We start from the raw sequence: 18991 nt of genomic DNA on the forward strand, positions 1-18991 counted from the left end.
AACAAAAATAGAACTGTTTGTCCATAACAACCATCGTTACGTTTGGAGGAAAAAGGGGGAGGCTTGCAAGCCGAAGAACACCATCCCAACCGTGAAGCACGGGTGTGGCAGCATCATGTTGTGGGGGTGCTTTGCTGCAGGAGGGACTGGTGCACTTCACAAAACAGATGGCATCATGAGGAAAGAAAATGATATGAATATATTGAAGCATCTCAAGACATCAGTCAGGAAGTTAATGGGTCTTCCAAATGAACAATGTCCCCAAGCATACTTCCAAAGTTGTGGCAAAATGGCTAAAGGACAACAAAGTCAAGGTACTGGAGTGGCAATCACAACTCCCTGACCTCGATCCTATAGAAAATGTGTGGGCAGAACTGAAAAAGCATGTACGAGCAAGGAGGCCTACAAACCTGACTCAGTTACACCAGCTCTGTCAGGAGGAATGGGCCAAAATTCACCCAACTTATTGTGGGAAGCTTGTGGAAGGTTATCTGAAACATTTGACCCAAGTTAAACAATTTAAATGCAATGCTACCAAATACTAATTGAGTGTATGTAAACTTCTGACCCATTGGGAATGTGATGAAAGAAGTAAAAGCTGAAATAAATCACTCTCTCTACTATTATTCTGACATTTCACATTCTTAAAATAAAGTGGTGATCCTAACTGACTTAAGACAGGGAATGTTTACTAGGATTAAATGTCAGGAATTGTAAAAAACTGAGTTTAAATGTGTTTGGTTTAGGTGTATGTAATCTTCCGACTTCAACTGTAAGTGAATTTGTCCCAATACTTTAGCTCACCTAAAATGGGGGGACTATGTACCAAAATGGCTGTAATTTCTAAACAGTTCACCCGATATGTTTGAAAATATCCTCAAATTAAAGCTGACGGTGTACACTTTATCCTTTTGATTATCGAGCCAAAAGATGAAAAACATTCTTAATTTTCCCAATAATAAAAGCTAGACAGTCAGTGAGAATTTAAAATCCAAAAAGCCAGTAATTTAGAGGTATTGGGCAGTAATGTTATTATAGTTTAGTAAAATAACACAGCATTAACCATGGCAAAACGCATAGAATCTCAGGAAACATGTATTAAAACTGCAAATGATTCTCTCAGCTCCATGATAGAATTGCAAGAAATTAGCTTTAAAAAAAAAAACTGTTTGCACTTTTTATTATAATTTTTCATTGAACATTATTTTAACAGGCAAAAGTGCCCTGTATATACAGTGCATTTGGAAAGTATTCAGACCCCTTGGCCTTTTCCATATTTTGTTATGTTAGAGCCTTATACCGAAATGGATTCAAGTGTTATTTTTCCTCATCAATCTACAGACAATACCCCAAATTGACAAAGCAAAAACACAATTTTTAGAAATTTTTGCAAAATGTATTAAACATAAAAAACTGAAATATAACATTTACATAGGTATTCAAACCATTTAGTACTTTATTGAAGCACCTTTGGCAGCGATTACAGCCTTGAGTCTTCTTGGGTATGTCACTACAAGCTTTGGGTTTCTCCCATTCTTCTCTGCAGATCCTCTCAAGCTCTGTCAGGTTGGATGGACAGCTATTTTCAGGTCTCTACAGAGATGTTCGATCCGGTTCAAGTCCGAGATCTGGCTGGGCCACTCAAGGACATACAGAAACTTGTCCTGCACTCCTGCATTGTCTTGGCTTAGGGTCGTTGCTTAGGGTCGTTGTCCGGTTGGAAGGTGAACCTTCACCCCAGTCTGAGGTCCTGAGCACTCTAGAGCAGAATCTCTCTGTACCTTGCTCCATTCATCTTTCCCTTGATCCTGACTAGTCTCCCAGTCCCTGCCGCTAAAAAACATCCCCTCAGCATGATGCTGCAACCACCATGCTTCACCGTAGGGATGGTGCCAGGTTTCCTCCAGATGTGACGCTTGGCTTTCAGGCAAAATAGTTCAATCATGTTTCTCATGGTCAGAGTCCTTTAGAGGCCTTTTAGCAAACTCCAAGCAGGCTGTCATGTGCCTTCCTTCTGGCCACTCAACCATAAAGGCATGATTCGTGGAGTGCTGCAGAGATGGTTGTCTTTCTGGAAGGTTCTTCACAGAGGAACTTTAGAGCTCTGTCAGAGTGACAATCGGGTTCTTGGTCACCTCTCTGACCGAGGACCTTCTCCCCCAATTGCTCAGTTTTGCTGGGCGGTCAGGTCTAGGAAGAGTCTTAGTGGTTCCAAGCTTCTTCCATTTAAGAATGATGGAGGCTACTGTGTTCTCGGGGACCTTCAATGCTGCAGAAATATTTTGGTACCCTTGCCAGATCTGTGTCTCGACACAACGCTGTCTCGGCGCTCTACAGACAATCCCTTCAACCTCATTGTTTAGTTTTTGCTCTGACATGCACTGTAAACTGTGGGAGCTTATATAGACAGGTGTGTGCCTTTCCAAATCATGTCCAATCAATTGAATGTACAACAGGTGCTCTCCAATCAAGTTATAGAAATATCTCAAGGATGATCAATGGAAACACCTGAGCTCAAATTTTTCGAATCTCATAGCAAAGGGTCTGAATACTTAGCTAAATAAGTTATTTCTGTTTTTTATTTTTAATAAATTAGCAAAAATGTCTAAACCTGTTTCGCTTGGTCATGATTGGGTATTGTGTGTAGATAAAAAAATATATATTTTAGAATAAGGCTGTAAAGCAAAACAATGTGGAAAAAGTCTAGGGGACTAAACTTTCCGAATTCACCGTGCAAAATAAATATACATTATACCCAAACATATACACATTAAAATACAAAATACAGTCATGGGAAGCACAAATAAAACATCACAAATCACCAAGACAATGAGTTACATTCCTCCACAAATAAGTCCCCAATCAAAACTTTTAAATTCCCCGAACGGCACCAGAACATCAAGATGAAACGTATTACATTTTTTCCCAGCAATACGGTGCATTAAAACTAAAAGGAGACCTTACGAACCTCAAGAATGAACGGGTTAGGCAACTCAGGTGTCTATACTTCAACAACAAAGTTAGATAAGATGGAAGCTTATGAAGTAAGGCCTTGTAAACAAAAAGGGAGTAATGTAAAGATCTACAGGTGTGTGGGTGTGGGTGTATGTATGTGAAACAGAGAGCAAGCAGTGTGTGTGTGTGTGTGTGTGTGTGTGTGTGTGTGTGTGTGTGTGTGTGTGTGGCAGCACTGTGGTCAACGTAATCTTTGGTTTACCTTGGACTCGCAGTGGGCGGCAATCTCCTCAAATGGAGCCTTCTGGAACTTCTCCATGACCTGGCGCCTCTTCTCCTTCTCCTGCTCCTCCAGCCCTGTGGTGTCTGGAGAGAAGAGGGCCGCTTACAAATGCCATTTTGTAAAATACAGTATATACAGATGAGATGAGATGAGTAATGCAAGATATGTAAACGTGAATCCGAAATCATCAGTTTTGTGTTATACAATCATCACTTTATCAAGAAAGGGTTAGTTGTTGTGGAATTGTTAGATTACATGTTTAAAGGCTTAAAGGCCCAGTGCAGTCAAAAACTTCATTTTGAAAAGACCGCCTGAAATTCCAGCCTGTTTTGTCATTTTGGCCTGCCTGGTCGATTATTAACTATGCTTGCTAAAATGCTGTGTGCTATGATAGACTTTACAAAGACTAATACGGTTGAATAACTACAGGGTTTCCAATGCCTTACCAATGGCCTTTTTCAGAGTCTCGAAGGTGATCTCCTCAGCCAGCAGAGACTGCAAAGAAAGAAAGTGGAGTTCTTTACTCAACAGAACCCTGGGCATTGACAAATCTTCCTTGTACTTACACTATATCAGGTGCATATATGGTTTTATAATCATTCGAATACCTACAATGTATGGCTTTATCCCATATATTAGAGAAAACAACTTTTCCTGATACCAAGTGAAACCGGATACCCCCATTATCCCCACAGCGATCTCAGAAATCACAATCAAAAGACATGACATGTACATTTCGGAGCGATAGAAAAGCGAAGGTAGGAGCACTGCTTGGGTGTTCAATGTTGTTGGAGTGTTGAAAGTTTCATTTGTTTCTGTTCAGACATGCAAAAACATAATAGAGCCGCACTCAGAGCTCGCCTCCTTTTCCTTTATTTGATTTGTTAAATTATTTTCACTGTATCAGGACAGCATACACATGTCCAGACGTACCTTGTCTGGTAGGCTATCGGAAGGGAAATCCACTTGAAGAGAAATGGTGTCAACCAAACTCTTTCTTCTGGTGAGGCGGTCTTCATCTGCATCAGAAAACAACTACTTCAGTGGAGGTTGGCATACCGCAGTTTGAAGTACACAGTATAGTGTTAGTCAAGAATAGTACTGTAACTACTTCAGTGGAGGTTGGCATACTGCAGTTTGAAGTACACAGTATAGTGTTAGTCAAGAATAGTACTGTAACACACGTGCTATCTAGCTTACTGTCTTTTTTGTAACCGCGTCATACATACGATACAAAATGCATTTCAACGCCATTAAACATCTCTGATGTGCAGAGCCTGTAGTGGAGCAGAAACACTCCCAGCTTCACACATATGCACTCCTCTCACCACTGGAGACAGGGGTTTGAAGCCCCACTCCAACCCTAATCTGTTTCCCCCCACCTGCATGTCTCAAAAATAATGCAAAAGGAAGAAAATAAAGAAAAAAACAAATATGTCAGATGAATGGGTTTCTAAATCAAGATTGAATGCAGTACATTTGTTAGGTACCATTAAGTATAGTATTGGGAGACGGTCTGTCAAATGCTTAAATTAAACTGAATCATATACTTGTTGTGGTGCCCGTCCAAGGTAGTAAGTAAGTAAGCAAGCAAGCACTGTCCGAGCCAGACCGTTTGTCTATGTGTAACTCTGTGTTGTTGTTTTTGTCGCACTGCTTTGTTTAATCTTGGCCAGGTCGCAGTTGTAAATGAGAACTTGTTCTCAACTGGCCTACCTGGTTAAATAAAGGTGAAATAAAATACATTTTAAAAAGTCTTAAAAAGAAAAGAGAAAAAAAGGGAAAAAAAGTGTTCATTATTGTAGGTAAAAACCTGTGTAAACCAATGTGACCCATACAGCTTGAAACACACTAAACAGGTATGACTAATGAGCTAGCCACTTGTGGAAAGGCGCTAATGAGAGCTCAGTGTGTGTGTCCAGTGTGTGTGTGTGTGTTGTGGATATTGGCATTACCATATTCACACTGAATACTCTCGACTAAAGCAGTTTGGTACCTAAACACTAACATGGCGACTACCATGGATCTACATGATGGTGTCGAATAGTCAGTGGCGACCCGTCATTCAGGGGTCGAGTAAGACAGCTCCAACATGCAGGTGTTTCAGCCCATCTCAGTACTTTCTGTGGTGGAGGGGCAGCCAGCGGAAAATACAGGGCATAAGGGGTTGGTAATCTTCTCGCGCCGGGATTGGCTCGGTGTTCTGTTACTCATGGGGACACTACCTCACCGCAAAATCTACACGGAGAGCTAGAAAGTTCAAGCCCCTTGGGTGCTGCCATAGATTTACATTAGAAGTGCCCATCCAAGAAGGCTCAAGATCATTGCCCGCTGATAAAATGACCTCAAATCACGTTATATCTACTATAGCTTTGATTGGACTGATCATGTCAACATCCTACTTTCAAAATCGTATCAAGCAAGCTAGGCAAGCGTTGCAAAGCAATCACTATTTTGCTTCCCCTCACTGCTATTTGGTGGAGAGGGTGTGTTCTGGGTTTAAGGGTCTCTTTTCCAAGCTTAAAAGGATAAACATTCACACGCAACACCATGGGCCAGAAGAGGTTGAATAGATTGGCCATGCTGTCAATCCAGCATGACTTCTGCTGCGGTCAAAACAACTGGAAACTCGTAACTGTGAAATCTCAGATTTCAGTGAGCGCAAGACAACTGGGAACTCCGGTAAAAAAAAAAAATATTGCCGACTGGGAAAATACATATCGTTTTACCTTTATTTAACTAGGCAAGTCAGTTAAGAACAAATTCTTATTTTCAATGACGACCTAGGAACAGTGGGTTAACTGCCTTGCTCAGGGGAAAAACTACAGATTTTTACCTTGTCAACTCGGGGATTCGATCTTGCAACCTTTCGGTTACTAGTCCAACGCTCTAACCACTTTCTAGATGTGCCGACCTGAAGATCACTGACGTCATGAGTCGACCTTGTTTTTATTCTAGCACCATAAATTTGCCCACAGGAAGGGCCGCTGCGCTACCTTCCTGTTCAAGTGAGCAGAGCACAAGGGTGAGTCCAAAAATGTCTTGTATGCTGCTGCATAAATTGCATAATACGCCAGGGAAATATGTATACTGTAGCTAAGAACGTGTATGAGGTGTAGTAAGCCGTTAGTAGCCCATGTACCTCACCTAAAAATGTGGTCCCTTTCCCCCCTCATAATTTAGCTTACTAATCTGACTTGTTGGTGCATATGTAGCCTATAGCTTGTTTTAGAGAAATGTCATCATAGAATATTATAAGAGCTTTCATTGTCTACTTATATGACCCCTTTTTTTATCCTACGGTTCTGACTTGGTGTACAGGGAGAATACTGTAAGAACGGCCTATGTTCTGAAATATGTAGCCGTACATTTCAAAAGTGCTGAACAAATAAACTCAGCAAAATAATAAACTGACCTTTTTCAGGACTCTGTCTTTCAAAAATAATTAATAAAATCCAAATAACTTCACAGTAAAGGGTTTAAACACTGTTTCCCATGCTTGTTCAATGAACCATAAACAATTAATGAACATGCACCTGTGGAACGGTCGTTAAGACACTAACAGCTTACAGACGGTAGGCAATTAAGGTCACAGTTATGAAAACTTAGGACACTAAAGAGGCATTTCTACTGACTCTGAAAAACACCAAAACATACTGCGTGAACGTGCCTAAGGCACGCTGCAAGGAATGCATGAGGACTGCAGATGTGGCCAGGGCAAAAAATTGCAATGTCCGTATTGTGAGATGCCTAAGACAGCGCTACAGGGGGACATTACAGTCCGCTGATCATCCTCGCAGTGGCAGACCACGTGCAACAACACCTGCACAGGATTGGTACATCCGAACATCATACCTGCGGGACAGGTACAGGATGGCAACAAAAATTGCCTGAGTTACACCAGGATTGCACAATCCCTCTATCAGTGCTCAGACTGTCCGCAATAGGCTGAGAGAGGTTGGACTGAAGGCTTGTAGGCCTGTTGTAAGGCAGGTCCTGACCAGACATCACTGGGCAACAACGTCAACTATGGGCACAAACCCACCTTCGCTGGACCAGACAGGACCCTCCAGCATGACAATGCCACCAGCCATACTGCTCGTTCTTTGCGTGATTTCCTGCAAGACAGGAATGTCAGTGTTCTGCCATGGCCAGTGAAGAGCCCGGATCTCAATCCCATTTAGCACGTCTGGGACCTGTTGGATCAGCGGGTGAGAGCTAGGGCCATTCCCCACAGAAATGTCCGGGAACTTGCAGGTGCCTTGGTGGAAGAGTGGGGTAACACCTCAAAGCAAGAACTGGCAAATCTGATGCAGTCCATAAGGAGGAGATGCAAAGCAGTACTTAATGCAGCTGGTGGCCACACTAGATACTGACTGTTACTTTTGATTTTGACCCACCTTTTGTTCAGGTTTTTGTCAGTTATTGTCACGATCGTGTGTAGAGACGGACCAAGGCACAGCGTACGTAGAGTTCCACATCTTTATTATCAAGTGAAACTTCGAACAAAAACAAATAAAGGACCAACGAAACGTGACTACGTGGTGCACATGCACAAACACAAAATAATATCCCACAAACATCCCCAATTAGAGTCAACAATTACCAGCTTCCTCTAATTGGGAACCAAACCAAAACACCAACATAGAAAATCTAAACTAGAACACCCCTCGTCACGCCCTGACCTACTACACCATAGAGAAACAAGGGCTCTCTATGGTCAGGGCGTGACGGTTGTTATGATCATACAAATATTTACACGTTAAGTTTGCTGAAAATAAACGCAGTTGACAATGAGAGGGCGTTTCTTTTTTTGACGACCTTATTTGGTTAACTTTAGTTAGCTATGACAATTGGTTTGTATTGCTAGTACTCTATGGATTGGGATTATGTTGGTTCATTGTTTAGCCAGCTAGATACATGTCTAAACAAAATACCCCAAGTTAAAGCTTACTGTTAGCTAGCTAGCTGACATTAGATGGCTGGCTCGCTAGCTAAAATTACGTTTATGATCTGTGTATAGTAATGTTATCTCAGAATGCCATTTCGCATGGCTAGTTATAGCCTAATGTTAGCTAGCTAACTAGCTATCATTGAACCTTTTTGGTTAACTTTAGCTAGCTATGAAAATCGGTTTGTATTGCTAGTACTCTATGGATTGGGATTATGTTGGTTCATTGTTTAGCCAGCTAGCTACATGTCTAAACGAAATACCCCAAGTTAAAGCTTACTGTTAGCTAGCTAGCTGACATTAGATGGCTGGCTCGCTAGCTAAAATTACGTTTATGATCTGTGTATAGTAATGTTATCTCAGAATGCCATTTCACATGGCTAGTTATAGCCTAATGTTAGCTAGCTAACTAGCTATCATTGAACCTTTTTGGTTAACTTTAGCTAGCTATGAAAATCGGTTTGTATTGCTAGTACTCTATGGATTGGGATTATGTTGGTTTATTGTTTAGCTAGCATGTCTAAACAAAAGACTCCACTTCGCCAGATGATTACGTGACCCATCAAGTTAGCCAGGTGTGTCTGAAGGTGATTACGGTTATCATTGTATAATAATGACAACATACTTGTATCTGGAATTTGTCTTTCAGCATCAGTAGAACAAGCCTGACTCTCCTCCACCAGTAGTACAAGGAGAATGGTCTAATGCCTCCCATCAAAAAGAGAGCTGGCCAAAGCACAAGTTACCCCTGAAGCATGAGGACTTGCAGCGAGTGGTGAACTTCATCAACAACTACGCAAAGGATAATACAATAGTGTTAACAGGATGCCACCCAGGACACAAACACTTTGGTGGAAAGCTGCTGCCATCCCATGTGACAAAAGGAGCAGTATGGCGTCTCTACAAGGAATCGATGACAACACTTGGTATGTAAAGCACAAACAACACGTTTTGATTATTTAATGGACCTCCAACATGATTGGCACCACTTTTATTGATCTCACATTATTTCTGTATTTCCCAGAGGTACGTGTAGTTGTGTGTTCCTCTAGTTTACAAGATGATGTTTCTGTATGCAGTGCTGCTGCTCTGCACACTTGTAGGTAAGTGAAACTTACCTGATAATGACGCATTAAAAACTGATATTACGTTTCATGTTCCATTTTCTTTTCATTAACTTATCTTAATATTATTGTGTTGTTGGCAGGTGCACTATCCTTCTGACCCTATGCAGCCAGACCCCATCTTCTTTCTAACTCCTCTCAAGTGTGGCTTGTTTGGTGTCTGCTGTGAAGGAAACCCACAACAAGTCAACTACTTGATTGATGAAGGCATGTCATCCAGCAAAGGCAGCAGCGCAGTCCTCAACTAAATGCACCTTTTCTTGACCAACTACGGATTTGGGAAACACGTGTGGACCTGAATTGTGATATCTGCAGTGGCTAAAACAAGAACAAATTTGTGCTCTGGTATTGTGCCTGGCAGACCATGCACAAGCTCCACCACAGTCTGGAACTTCACTTCCTGATCACAGGCCAAACCAAGCTGCTGCGCAACGCTGACATCCTTCCTCCCATAGATGGTCTGCCTGTACAAGCACCACCTGGACTGGACACAGCTAGACAAACGTATGTTTTTGAGAAGATCAGGGAGTTTTGCAACAAAGAGGACATCACATGCCCTGCCCCAAAGTCAAGGGCAGGACAGAAACAGGCTCTTCGAATATAGATTCCCTTGTTCGTATGTGGTTTGGACGGACCAATCATCAGCACTATCTGCAGTGCCTCTATTCAAATGACTCTCTCCTAACACACACGCCATACATTGCTGCTACAATAAAAACATGTTATCCTGCTGCTCAGCCACTTTACCCCTGATTGATAGCTACCTCATCTATCACTGATATTGTTATGGTACATACTGTATTTCATGTTGACAGTATCTATTACTGATATTGCTACTATGCCAGTAACCATTTGGCTGTACCGTTTACACCTTCTGTAGAGACCCACACTTCTCACTGTTTCGTACATGACCTCACATGTGAATCCTTAAAGAACTGGGTGGGGCTGGTTTATGAGGGCGTGAACAATGCTGAATGGGTGTAGACAAAGGAGAGCTTTCCACTAGATACCAAAACATTCAGAGGCCATTTTCTCAAAAGGGAGTTTACTCTACTATCCAATTAAAAAAAACACAATTTCAAGTTTTGTTACATAAGGTACGATTTGAGCTGGTCGGTCACAAACGTGGAAAAAGTGAAGGGGTGTGAATAACTTCTGAAAGCACTGTACATGTGACAGCATACAATAAAAAATTATAAACAGTACAAGTTCAATGCAACTACTGTACTAAGTACTGACAAAGACAAGCAGCTTTCTAAAATATCTAACACATTTGACATATCTATGCTACACAGCAAATTCTGCAGAGATGACTAGTATCAACATTACTCACAAAACCCTTTACTGCTATACACCTATAAATTGTACTCACCATAACATAAATCCAAATGCAAGTGCCATAGTTACAAACATTAATATCATACAGTACACTTGAAGTATGAATTGAAAGACATATCTAATTGACAAATCATACAACGATGCTCTAGAATCTACAAGGCTTCTGGTTTCAAAGCAACAGTGTATTTGGGGAATGGGCAGTAGGGAACGCACTTTTTTAGAGGTCAAAGGTGAACATGTGAGAATTGGGGCTCTGGTCCGGAGTTGAGGCGAAAGGGTAATCTATAGGTCAACGACCTCCAACCTTGATGCTATCGATGTGCAATGGGTCAGTTCGCTTTAAATAATCCACTAATTTAGCTTCACTTATAAACATACTTGTGTTGAAAAGGTCAGAATCTGGCTCACTTGACAATACACTAAAGAGAAACCCAAATATTCACTGCATTCATTTAGTGTTGTGCCAAAATGGACACCAACAGAGACTGTTGCACCATGTTGGGAGAGCAGTGACACAGGTACTATGACTACAGAGGATTGGGCGTCAAACTAAACTCCCCTACTTGGTCGGGTTACCTTGCGACGTCTGCCTGCACCTGTGGAGGATCTTCCCTACCGTGTATAGGACTGAGTCAAACAATAGGAGTGGGAAGGAAACAAAACAAACAGCTAATTACCATGTTGCTTTCTGAGTCAATTTAAGACTTACCACACTCTTACTGTACAAGTAAGAAATTAAATTATTTATAGTCAATGTTTATCAAGAGTATAGAAATAACGACACCCTACCTACATGAACAACTGCAATAAATGAAACCATATTTCTGTACATCAGGGGTCTCCAACCTCGTTCCTGCAGAGCTACTGTCCTGTAGGTTTTCGCCCCAACCCTAATCTAGCATACCTGATTCTAATAATTAGCTTACTGATAACCTGAATCAGGTTAGTTATAACTGGGGTTGGAGAGCCCTGTCCTACATGAGCAAATGTGAAAACTATATTGCGATAAATGTGCTTACACCTTACACTTTATAGTTCCAATGCAACCGATTGATCTGATATCCAATGTTTCGGCAGCAAGCTGCTACATTCCTTTCTTTTCTAATGTGTTTACAGGGGCTGGATGGATCAAGCTTCTCGGAATAGGGATGGCGAATAGGAATGGTGATCTGGGATGAGGTCCCTCCTGTCCATGTAAATCTTATACCACCCCATCTGTGTTTTCTCCTATCTACAAAACTGTGCGTACCTGTCACTTGGGGGACGTAGGGGATTGAGAGACGCTCAGCGTTGTATCCTGGTGCGACCAGGCACTCCGCCAGGTCAACCGTCTGGAAATATAGGCTCCGGTCTTCCTTCTCAAGACAATTTGGAATCCTGAAGAGGAAGGAAACCCATAGTGAGAGAGCTAATGCTAATGATAATGCTAATTCCAGGTAAAGCTCTCTTATTTGCTATGACAAAAACAGAGCCATACATTTATTTGGTAGTGTGGTAACTTGAGGCATGGAGAATGGTTAATGAGTGACACAATGAATGGTAGGCTATATTAAAGACAACCACACACTCTTTGTAAACAGTGCCTTCAGAAAGTATTCATACCCCTAGACTTAATCCACACTTTGTTGTGTTACAGCCTGAATTCTAAATAGTTTTTGTCACCCATCTACACACAATATCCCATAATGACATGTGAAAACTTGTTTTTAGAAATTTTTGCAAATGAATTGAAAATTAAATACAGAACAATCAAATTTACATCCACTACCGTTCAAAAGTTTGGGGTCATTTAGAAATGTCCTTGTTTTAGAAAGAAAAGCACATTTTTTGTTCATTACAATAAACTCAAATTGATCAGAAATACAGTGCAGACATCGGTAATGTTGTAAATGACTATTGTAGCTGGAAATGGCAGATTTTTTATGGAATAGCTACATAGGTGTACGGAGTCCCATTATCAGCAACCATCACTCCTGTGTTCCAATGGTGTTAGCTAATCCAAGTTTATCATTTTATAAGGCTATTTGCTCATTAGAAAACCCTAGTTCCTGCAACACACCAGTCTCAACGTCAACATTGAAGAGACGACTCCGGGATGCTGGCCTTCTAGGCAGAGCTCCACTGTCCAGTGTCTGTTTTCTTTTGCCCATCTTAATATTTTGTTTTTATTGGCCAGTCTGAGATATGGCATTTTCTTTGCAACTTTCCTAGAAGGCCAGCATCTTGGAGTCACCTCTTCACTGTTGACGTTGACTGGTGTTTTGCGGGTACTATTTAATGAAGCTGCCAGTTGAGGACTAGACACTCTAATGTACTTGTCCTCTTGCTCAGTTGTGCACCGGGGCCTCCCACTCCTCTTTCTATTCTGGTTAGAGCCAGTATGCGCTATTCTGTGAAGGGAGTAGTACACAGCTTTGTATGAGATCTTCAGTTTCTTGGCAATTTCTCGCATGGAATAGCCTTAATTTCTCAGAACAAGAATAGACTGACGAGTTTCAGAAGAAAGTTCTTTGTTTCTAGACATGTTGAGCCTGTAATGGAACCCACAAATGCTGATGCTCCAGATACTTAACTAGTCTAAAGAAGGCCAGTTTTATTCCTTCTTTAATCAGCACAACAGTTTTCAGCTGTGCTAACATAATTGCAAAAGGGTTTTCTAATGATCAATTAGCCATGAAAAATCATAAACTTGGATTAGCTAACACAACGTGCCATTGGAACACAGGAGTGATGGTTGCTGATAATGGGACTCTGTACACCTATCTAGATATTCCATTTAAAAAAATCTGCAGTTTCCAGCTACAATAGTCATTTACAACATTTACACTGTATTTCTGATGTTGTTTTAAAAATGGACAAAAAATGTGCGTTTCTTTCAAAACAAGGACCTTTCTATAAGTGACCCCAAACTTTTGAAAGGTAGTGTAAGTATTCACACCCCTGAGTCAATACTTTGTAGAAGCACCTTTGGTGGCGATTACAGCTGTGAGTTTTTGGGGTACATTTCTAAGAGCTTTGCACACCTGGATTATACAATATTTGCCCATTATTCTTTAAAAATTCTTCAAGCTCTGTCAAGTTGATTGTTGATCATTGTTAGACAGCCATTTTCATGTCTTACCATAGATTGTCAAGCCGATATAAGTCAACACTATAACTGGGCCATTTAGGAACAGTCAATGTCTTCTTGGTAAGCAACTCCGGGGTAGATTTGGCCTTGTGTTTTAGGTTATTGTCCTGCTGAAAGGTGAATAGTCTCCCAGTGTATGTTGGAAAGCAGACAACCGTGTTTTCCTCTCGGAATTGTCCTGTGCTTAGCTCTCTTCAGTTCATTTTTATTTAAAAAAAACAACCTCCATAGTCCTTGCCAATGACAAGCATACCCATAACATGATGCAGCCACCACCATGCTTGAAAATATGAAATGATGTGTTGTGTGGGATTTGCGAAAACCCTATAGTTAATTTCTTTGCCACATCTCTGGCAGAATTACTTTAGTGTCTTGTTGCAAACAGGATGCATGTTTTTTATTCTGTACAGGCTTCCTTCTTTTCAATCTGTCATTTAGGTTAGTATTGTGGAGTAACAACAGTGTTGTTGATCCATTCTCAGTTTTCTCCTATCACAATCTTGATACTCTGTAACTGTTTAAAAATCACAATTGGCCTCATGGTAAAATCCCTGAGCAGTTTCCTTACTCTCTGGCAACCTGTATCTTTGTCGTAACTGGGAGTATTGATACACAATCCAAAGCCTAATTAATAACTTCACCTTGCTCAAAGGGATTTTCAGAGACTGCTTTTTTATTTTATTTTTTACCCTTCTTTGCGATGCATTGAAAAACTTCTGGTCTTTGTGGTTGGATCGGTGCTTGACATTCACTACTTGATTGAGGGACCTTACAGATAATTGTACTGTATTTATGTATGTCTTTTTTTAAATTATATGTTTTTTTTTAATCATATAGAATCCTATAGGATTTTGTATCCACTCTATCAGAATCATATTGGACTACCTTTTTTTCCTAATGAAAATCAAAAGTTATCCTGTTGGATCCTAGAGGTTTTTGATAAGACTGGTAGGATTTTGTCTCCCCAATCAGAATATCATTAGAACTTTTTTCTTCTTAATTGAACCCATTAAATTATAGTTTGTTGTCATTAGTTCCAATATAATACAACATTTTCGTTGATCGGAAAACAACAGTTCTATATTAATTTCTGTTTCATTCACTTGTAAGAAAACCTTTGTCTTCAAAAGTGACTGATGACTTCACTGATAGGCTAAGTAACGCTGCGAGCTAGTGCAAACTCGCCACATGTGGCTGTGCAGAGACTCTCCGGTTTTCTAACATTGTTGTTCTAAGTGTTTTATCCTTCACTGTGCATGAATGCAACAACTGTGAGTACAGTATTTGTTTCCTTATGTTTCCTGATGAAGTGGTCAATGTTTTAGTCATATTTGTCATTGTACAACATTTTATGCACTCATTTTATGCTAACTAAGAAACTACTGTTGGCCACATATTGCCTGTCAACTGACTAGCTAGCTAATTGGATGTGGTCAAACCGTGAGCTTGTGTAATGTAGTAATGCATACTGTCCACGTACAGGAAATTAGTGCAATATATGATATTCATAATATTATACATTTCAATTTATGCTGATAGTGTACCCATGTATATTTCAATTTAGACTGATAGTGAACCCATTTCTCACTAGTTTAACCATTTCTAAAGTTAAAAAGAGCTCTTAAGCACAATTTAACCGGGCGCACTAGAAAGAGCTCCCATAATGACTGTGCAGCAGCCCGTTCATTCACTACTTAATAATAACCGGTCATAGTGTTGGTATTATTCTATTCATTGCTATTTTAAACCACATTGTATGGACAATCTCACAGCTAAATATGGCACAGAAACATCCTCTTTCCCGTGTTTCCAGATCTCTGCCGACTCACACCAGTGGCAATTCCCTGAGGTTCTCAACCTCTTCAGCACACCATCACAATATAGGAAAGATTAAAGGCTGCAAGTTAATTTGCAGTATGATCAATTCTAATCTGATAAGATTTTTCAGTCTTATTGGATAAAATCCGAGGTTCCAAAATCTGATTGGATTTTCTATTGGAATCATATAGGATTTTTTGACTCGCGTTTCTTGGTGTGTCCTCATCCTTCGGCAATTACCACCATATGTTAAAGGTATGCTACAGGACTTTGGCAATAAAGCCATTTATTTACTTCCCCAGAGTCAAATGAACTTGTGGATACTATATTTAGAGTACCATTCAAAAGTTGGGACACACCTACTCATACAGGGGATTTAAAAAAAAACTATTTTCTACATTGTGGAATATTAGTGAAGACATCAAACCTATGAAATAAGACATATGGAATCATGCAGTAGCCAAAAAAAGTGTAAAACAAATCTAAAAATATTTTAGATTCTTCAAAGTAGCCACCCTTTGCTTTGATGACAGCTTTGCACACTCTTGGCATTCTCTCAACCAGCTTCATGAGGAATGCTTTTCCAACAGTCATGAAGAAGTTCCCACATATGCTGAGCACTTGTTGGCTGCTTTTTTTTCTTCTTTCTTCACTCTGCCGACCAACTCATCCCAAACCATCTCAATTCGTTTGAGGTCGGGTGATTGTGGAGGTCAGGTCATCTAATGCAGCACTCCATCACTCTCCTTGGTCAAATAGCCATTACACAGCCTGGAGGTGTGTTGGGTCATATATTATACACCAGGTTTCCATCCAACCTTTTTATGCGAGTAAAGTACAGTACATGTCGGATAAAACATGCAATGACAGGCCTGATGGAAACAGCAAATTTGTCAGTAAACGTTCCAAATCTTTGAGTATTTTTTTTTGTAAGAAATGGTGCTGGTGGAAATGATATAAAAAAAATAATATTGAAGTAAGCTTGGAGTCACGCGATATGTTGTGTCGTCCTCCCACTACGACTCGGGAAAGCATCAACCCCACTCTTGTTTAGTGTTTTATGTATTGTAGACTCGTCAATAGAGATGTTAGCATGTTCCAGCGATTTCTGTAAGTCTTTAGCTGTCACTCTTGGATTCTTCTTAACCTCATTGAGCATTCTGCACTGTGTTCTTGTAGTCATCTTTGCAGGACGGCCACTCCTAGGTAGAGTAGCAACAGTTCTTTCTTCATTTATAGACAATTTGTCTTACCATGGCCTGATGAACATCAAGGCTTTTAGAAATACTTTTGTAACCCTTTCCAGCTTTATGCAAGTCAATATTTCTTAATCTTAGGTCTTGTGAGATCTCTTTGTTCGAGGCATGGTTCACATCAGGCAATGCTTCTTGTGAATAGCAAACTCAAATTTTGTGAGTGTTTTTTAGAGGGCAAGGCAGCTCTAACCAACATCTCCAATCTCCTTTCATTGATTGGACTCCAGGTTAGCTGACACCTGACTCCAATTAGCTTTTAGAGAGGTCATTAACCATTAACCTACTTCTTCCAACCTACACTGTAAATGTTTAAATGATGTATTCAATATAGACAAGAAAAATAAAGTAATAACAGACAAATTATTGTAAGCACACTGTGTTTGTCAAATTTGATGACCAATTCATGCAGAAATCCAGGTAATTCCAAAGGGTTCACATCATTTTTCTTGGCTAGCGTACACGAGCCAGGACCAAAGATGGGCACTTATGCCTATATTTGGCCCAAACATAGACGGTCAGATTTGGTCCGGTCCAAATCTGAACCAATCATAGACATCTATGTTTCACAAGTTTGGACAGCACAATGCAGCACAGTGCAGTAGAGCAGAGCAGAGTACAGTACACAGTATAGTAGAGTACAGTAGATTAATTCATTTAAATTTGACTTTTTGTTCAGTGTAGGTATGCATGCAAAGCAATGCACAACTCCAGATTTCTTACATACTCACATTATTGTGAAGCAAAAGTCCCAACTTCAAATCTTTCTTCTTCACGCTACTCCTCTTACACAGTTTCAGCTAGAAACGCCAATCAAACTGTATAATGTGCACAACAGCCACGGACCGCAAAAGGAATAGATTTTTTAGGCTGCATTACGACCACACAAAGGGGATGCCACCATCAAATTCGAGCCATTATCAAGTGCTTGTCAAATTGTGAATGAGAGACCGAGTGTGTACAGCCTGCGCAAAAAAAACAAAGCAGAGCTCATGCCATTCAAGCAACTTTTTTCAAATCATCATTAGAGTTGCATTATGCGGCAAATGGAGCATATAGGAGAACCTATTTCTTTATTAACCGCTCAACACAGAATAGCCGCATGTGCGCACTCCCTCAAATCGTTTGGAGAAAATATATCCTTTCTATGTAATTCAGCTTTGTTCAATTGTAGTCTTCATTCCATTAAATAATATATATATAAAATAATGCCACGGAATTCTAAGCAAATCCTGTCTGCTAAATTAACTAGTGTTCCGTCCACTCACTTCTAATCCTGCTCCTCCCCTCGACGTCGCTGGTTTACTAACCACCGGTCCTGGCAACTATCATTACGCGCACCTGGCATCAATCATTACGCGTACCTGCACTTCATCATGAGGCACACCTGGACTCCATTACCTCACTCATTACCTCCCCTTTATCTTGCACTCCTTTAGGTTCTTTCCCCAGGCAGTATTGTTTCTATTTCAAGACACTACTTCTATGTTGTATATTTCCATGTCCTTTGTTATATTAAACTTACCACCTGCTTCTCGACTCCCAGCGTCTACTATACAGAACACTGCCTCACAAAATGGAAGCAACAAGAAATCAGAACCTCTCCCAGACAGTTGATGAACAGGGATACCTACTTCGTCAACACCACGACCAGCTGGCGCAACTGGGGACGGCTATGGAAGAGGTTCTTCGCATTGTTCAACATCTTGAACATACCCGAGAGGCGTTGCATTCAACTAGCGGAGGATACTCTACCACCAGTCGACCCAGCACACCAGCCCATTCAGCAACCCGCCCAGGTCAGCGATGCCCGCTTGTCCCTCCCGGAGTCCCCACCACGAGAGGACCAAGGTTGCCACGGTTATTTCTCTGCTGAGTGGGCGAGCGTTGGAATGGGAATCGGCTGTCTGGGAGAGAGGAGAGAAGGAGCTGGATTCGTAGAAGTGGTTCATGGCTCTGTTCAGAGGTATCTTCGATCATCCACCGGAGGGGCAGGAGGACAAGACTGCTGCAGAGCACGCACTCCCCTTCCGGACAGTAGCAGCATCCAGCGGATGGAATAATCCGGCGCTTCGTAAGCTATTCAGTAGAGGACTGCGCGAGGAGGTCCAGACGGAACTGGCCTGTCGAGACGACAAC

At 40.9% G+C, this 18991-nt stretch overlaps 1 protein-coding gene across 3 annotated transcripts in view; it reads right to left on the reverse strand.

Annotated features, from left to right (window-relative positions):
• Nucleotides 1-18991, reverse strand: part of efr3a (EFR3 homolog A (S. cerevisiae)) — a 235686-nt gene that overhangs the window by 7107 nt on the left and 209588 nt on the right. For all 3 annotated transcript variants that reach the window (XM_064942642.1, XM_064942651.1, XM_064942632.1), the window contains 4 exons: nucleotides 11901-12028; nucleotides 4172-4257; nucleotides 3685-3733; nucleotides 3218-3321 (listed from right to left, as the gene is read on the reverse strand). In XM_064942642.1, coding sequence (XP_064798714.1) covers nucleotides 3218-3321; nucleotides 3685-3733; nucleotides 4172-4257; nucleotides 11901-12028 — 367 coding nt within the window. The remainder of the gene's footprint in view (nucleotides 1-3217; nucleotides 3322-3684; nucleotides 3734-4171; nucleotides 4258-11900; nucleotides 12029-18991) is intronic.

The sequence above is a fragment of the Oncorhynchus masou genome, chromosome 3, assembly GCF_036934945.1.
Source record: "Oncorhynchus masou masou isolate Uvic2021 chromosome 3, UVic_Omas_1.1, whole genome shotgun sequence".
NCBI classification, from domain to species: Eukaryota; Metazoa; Chordata; class Actinopteri; order Salmoniformes; family Salmonidae; genus Oncorhynchus; species Oncorhynchus masou.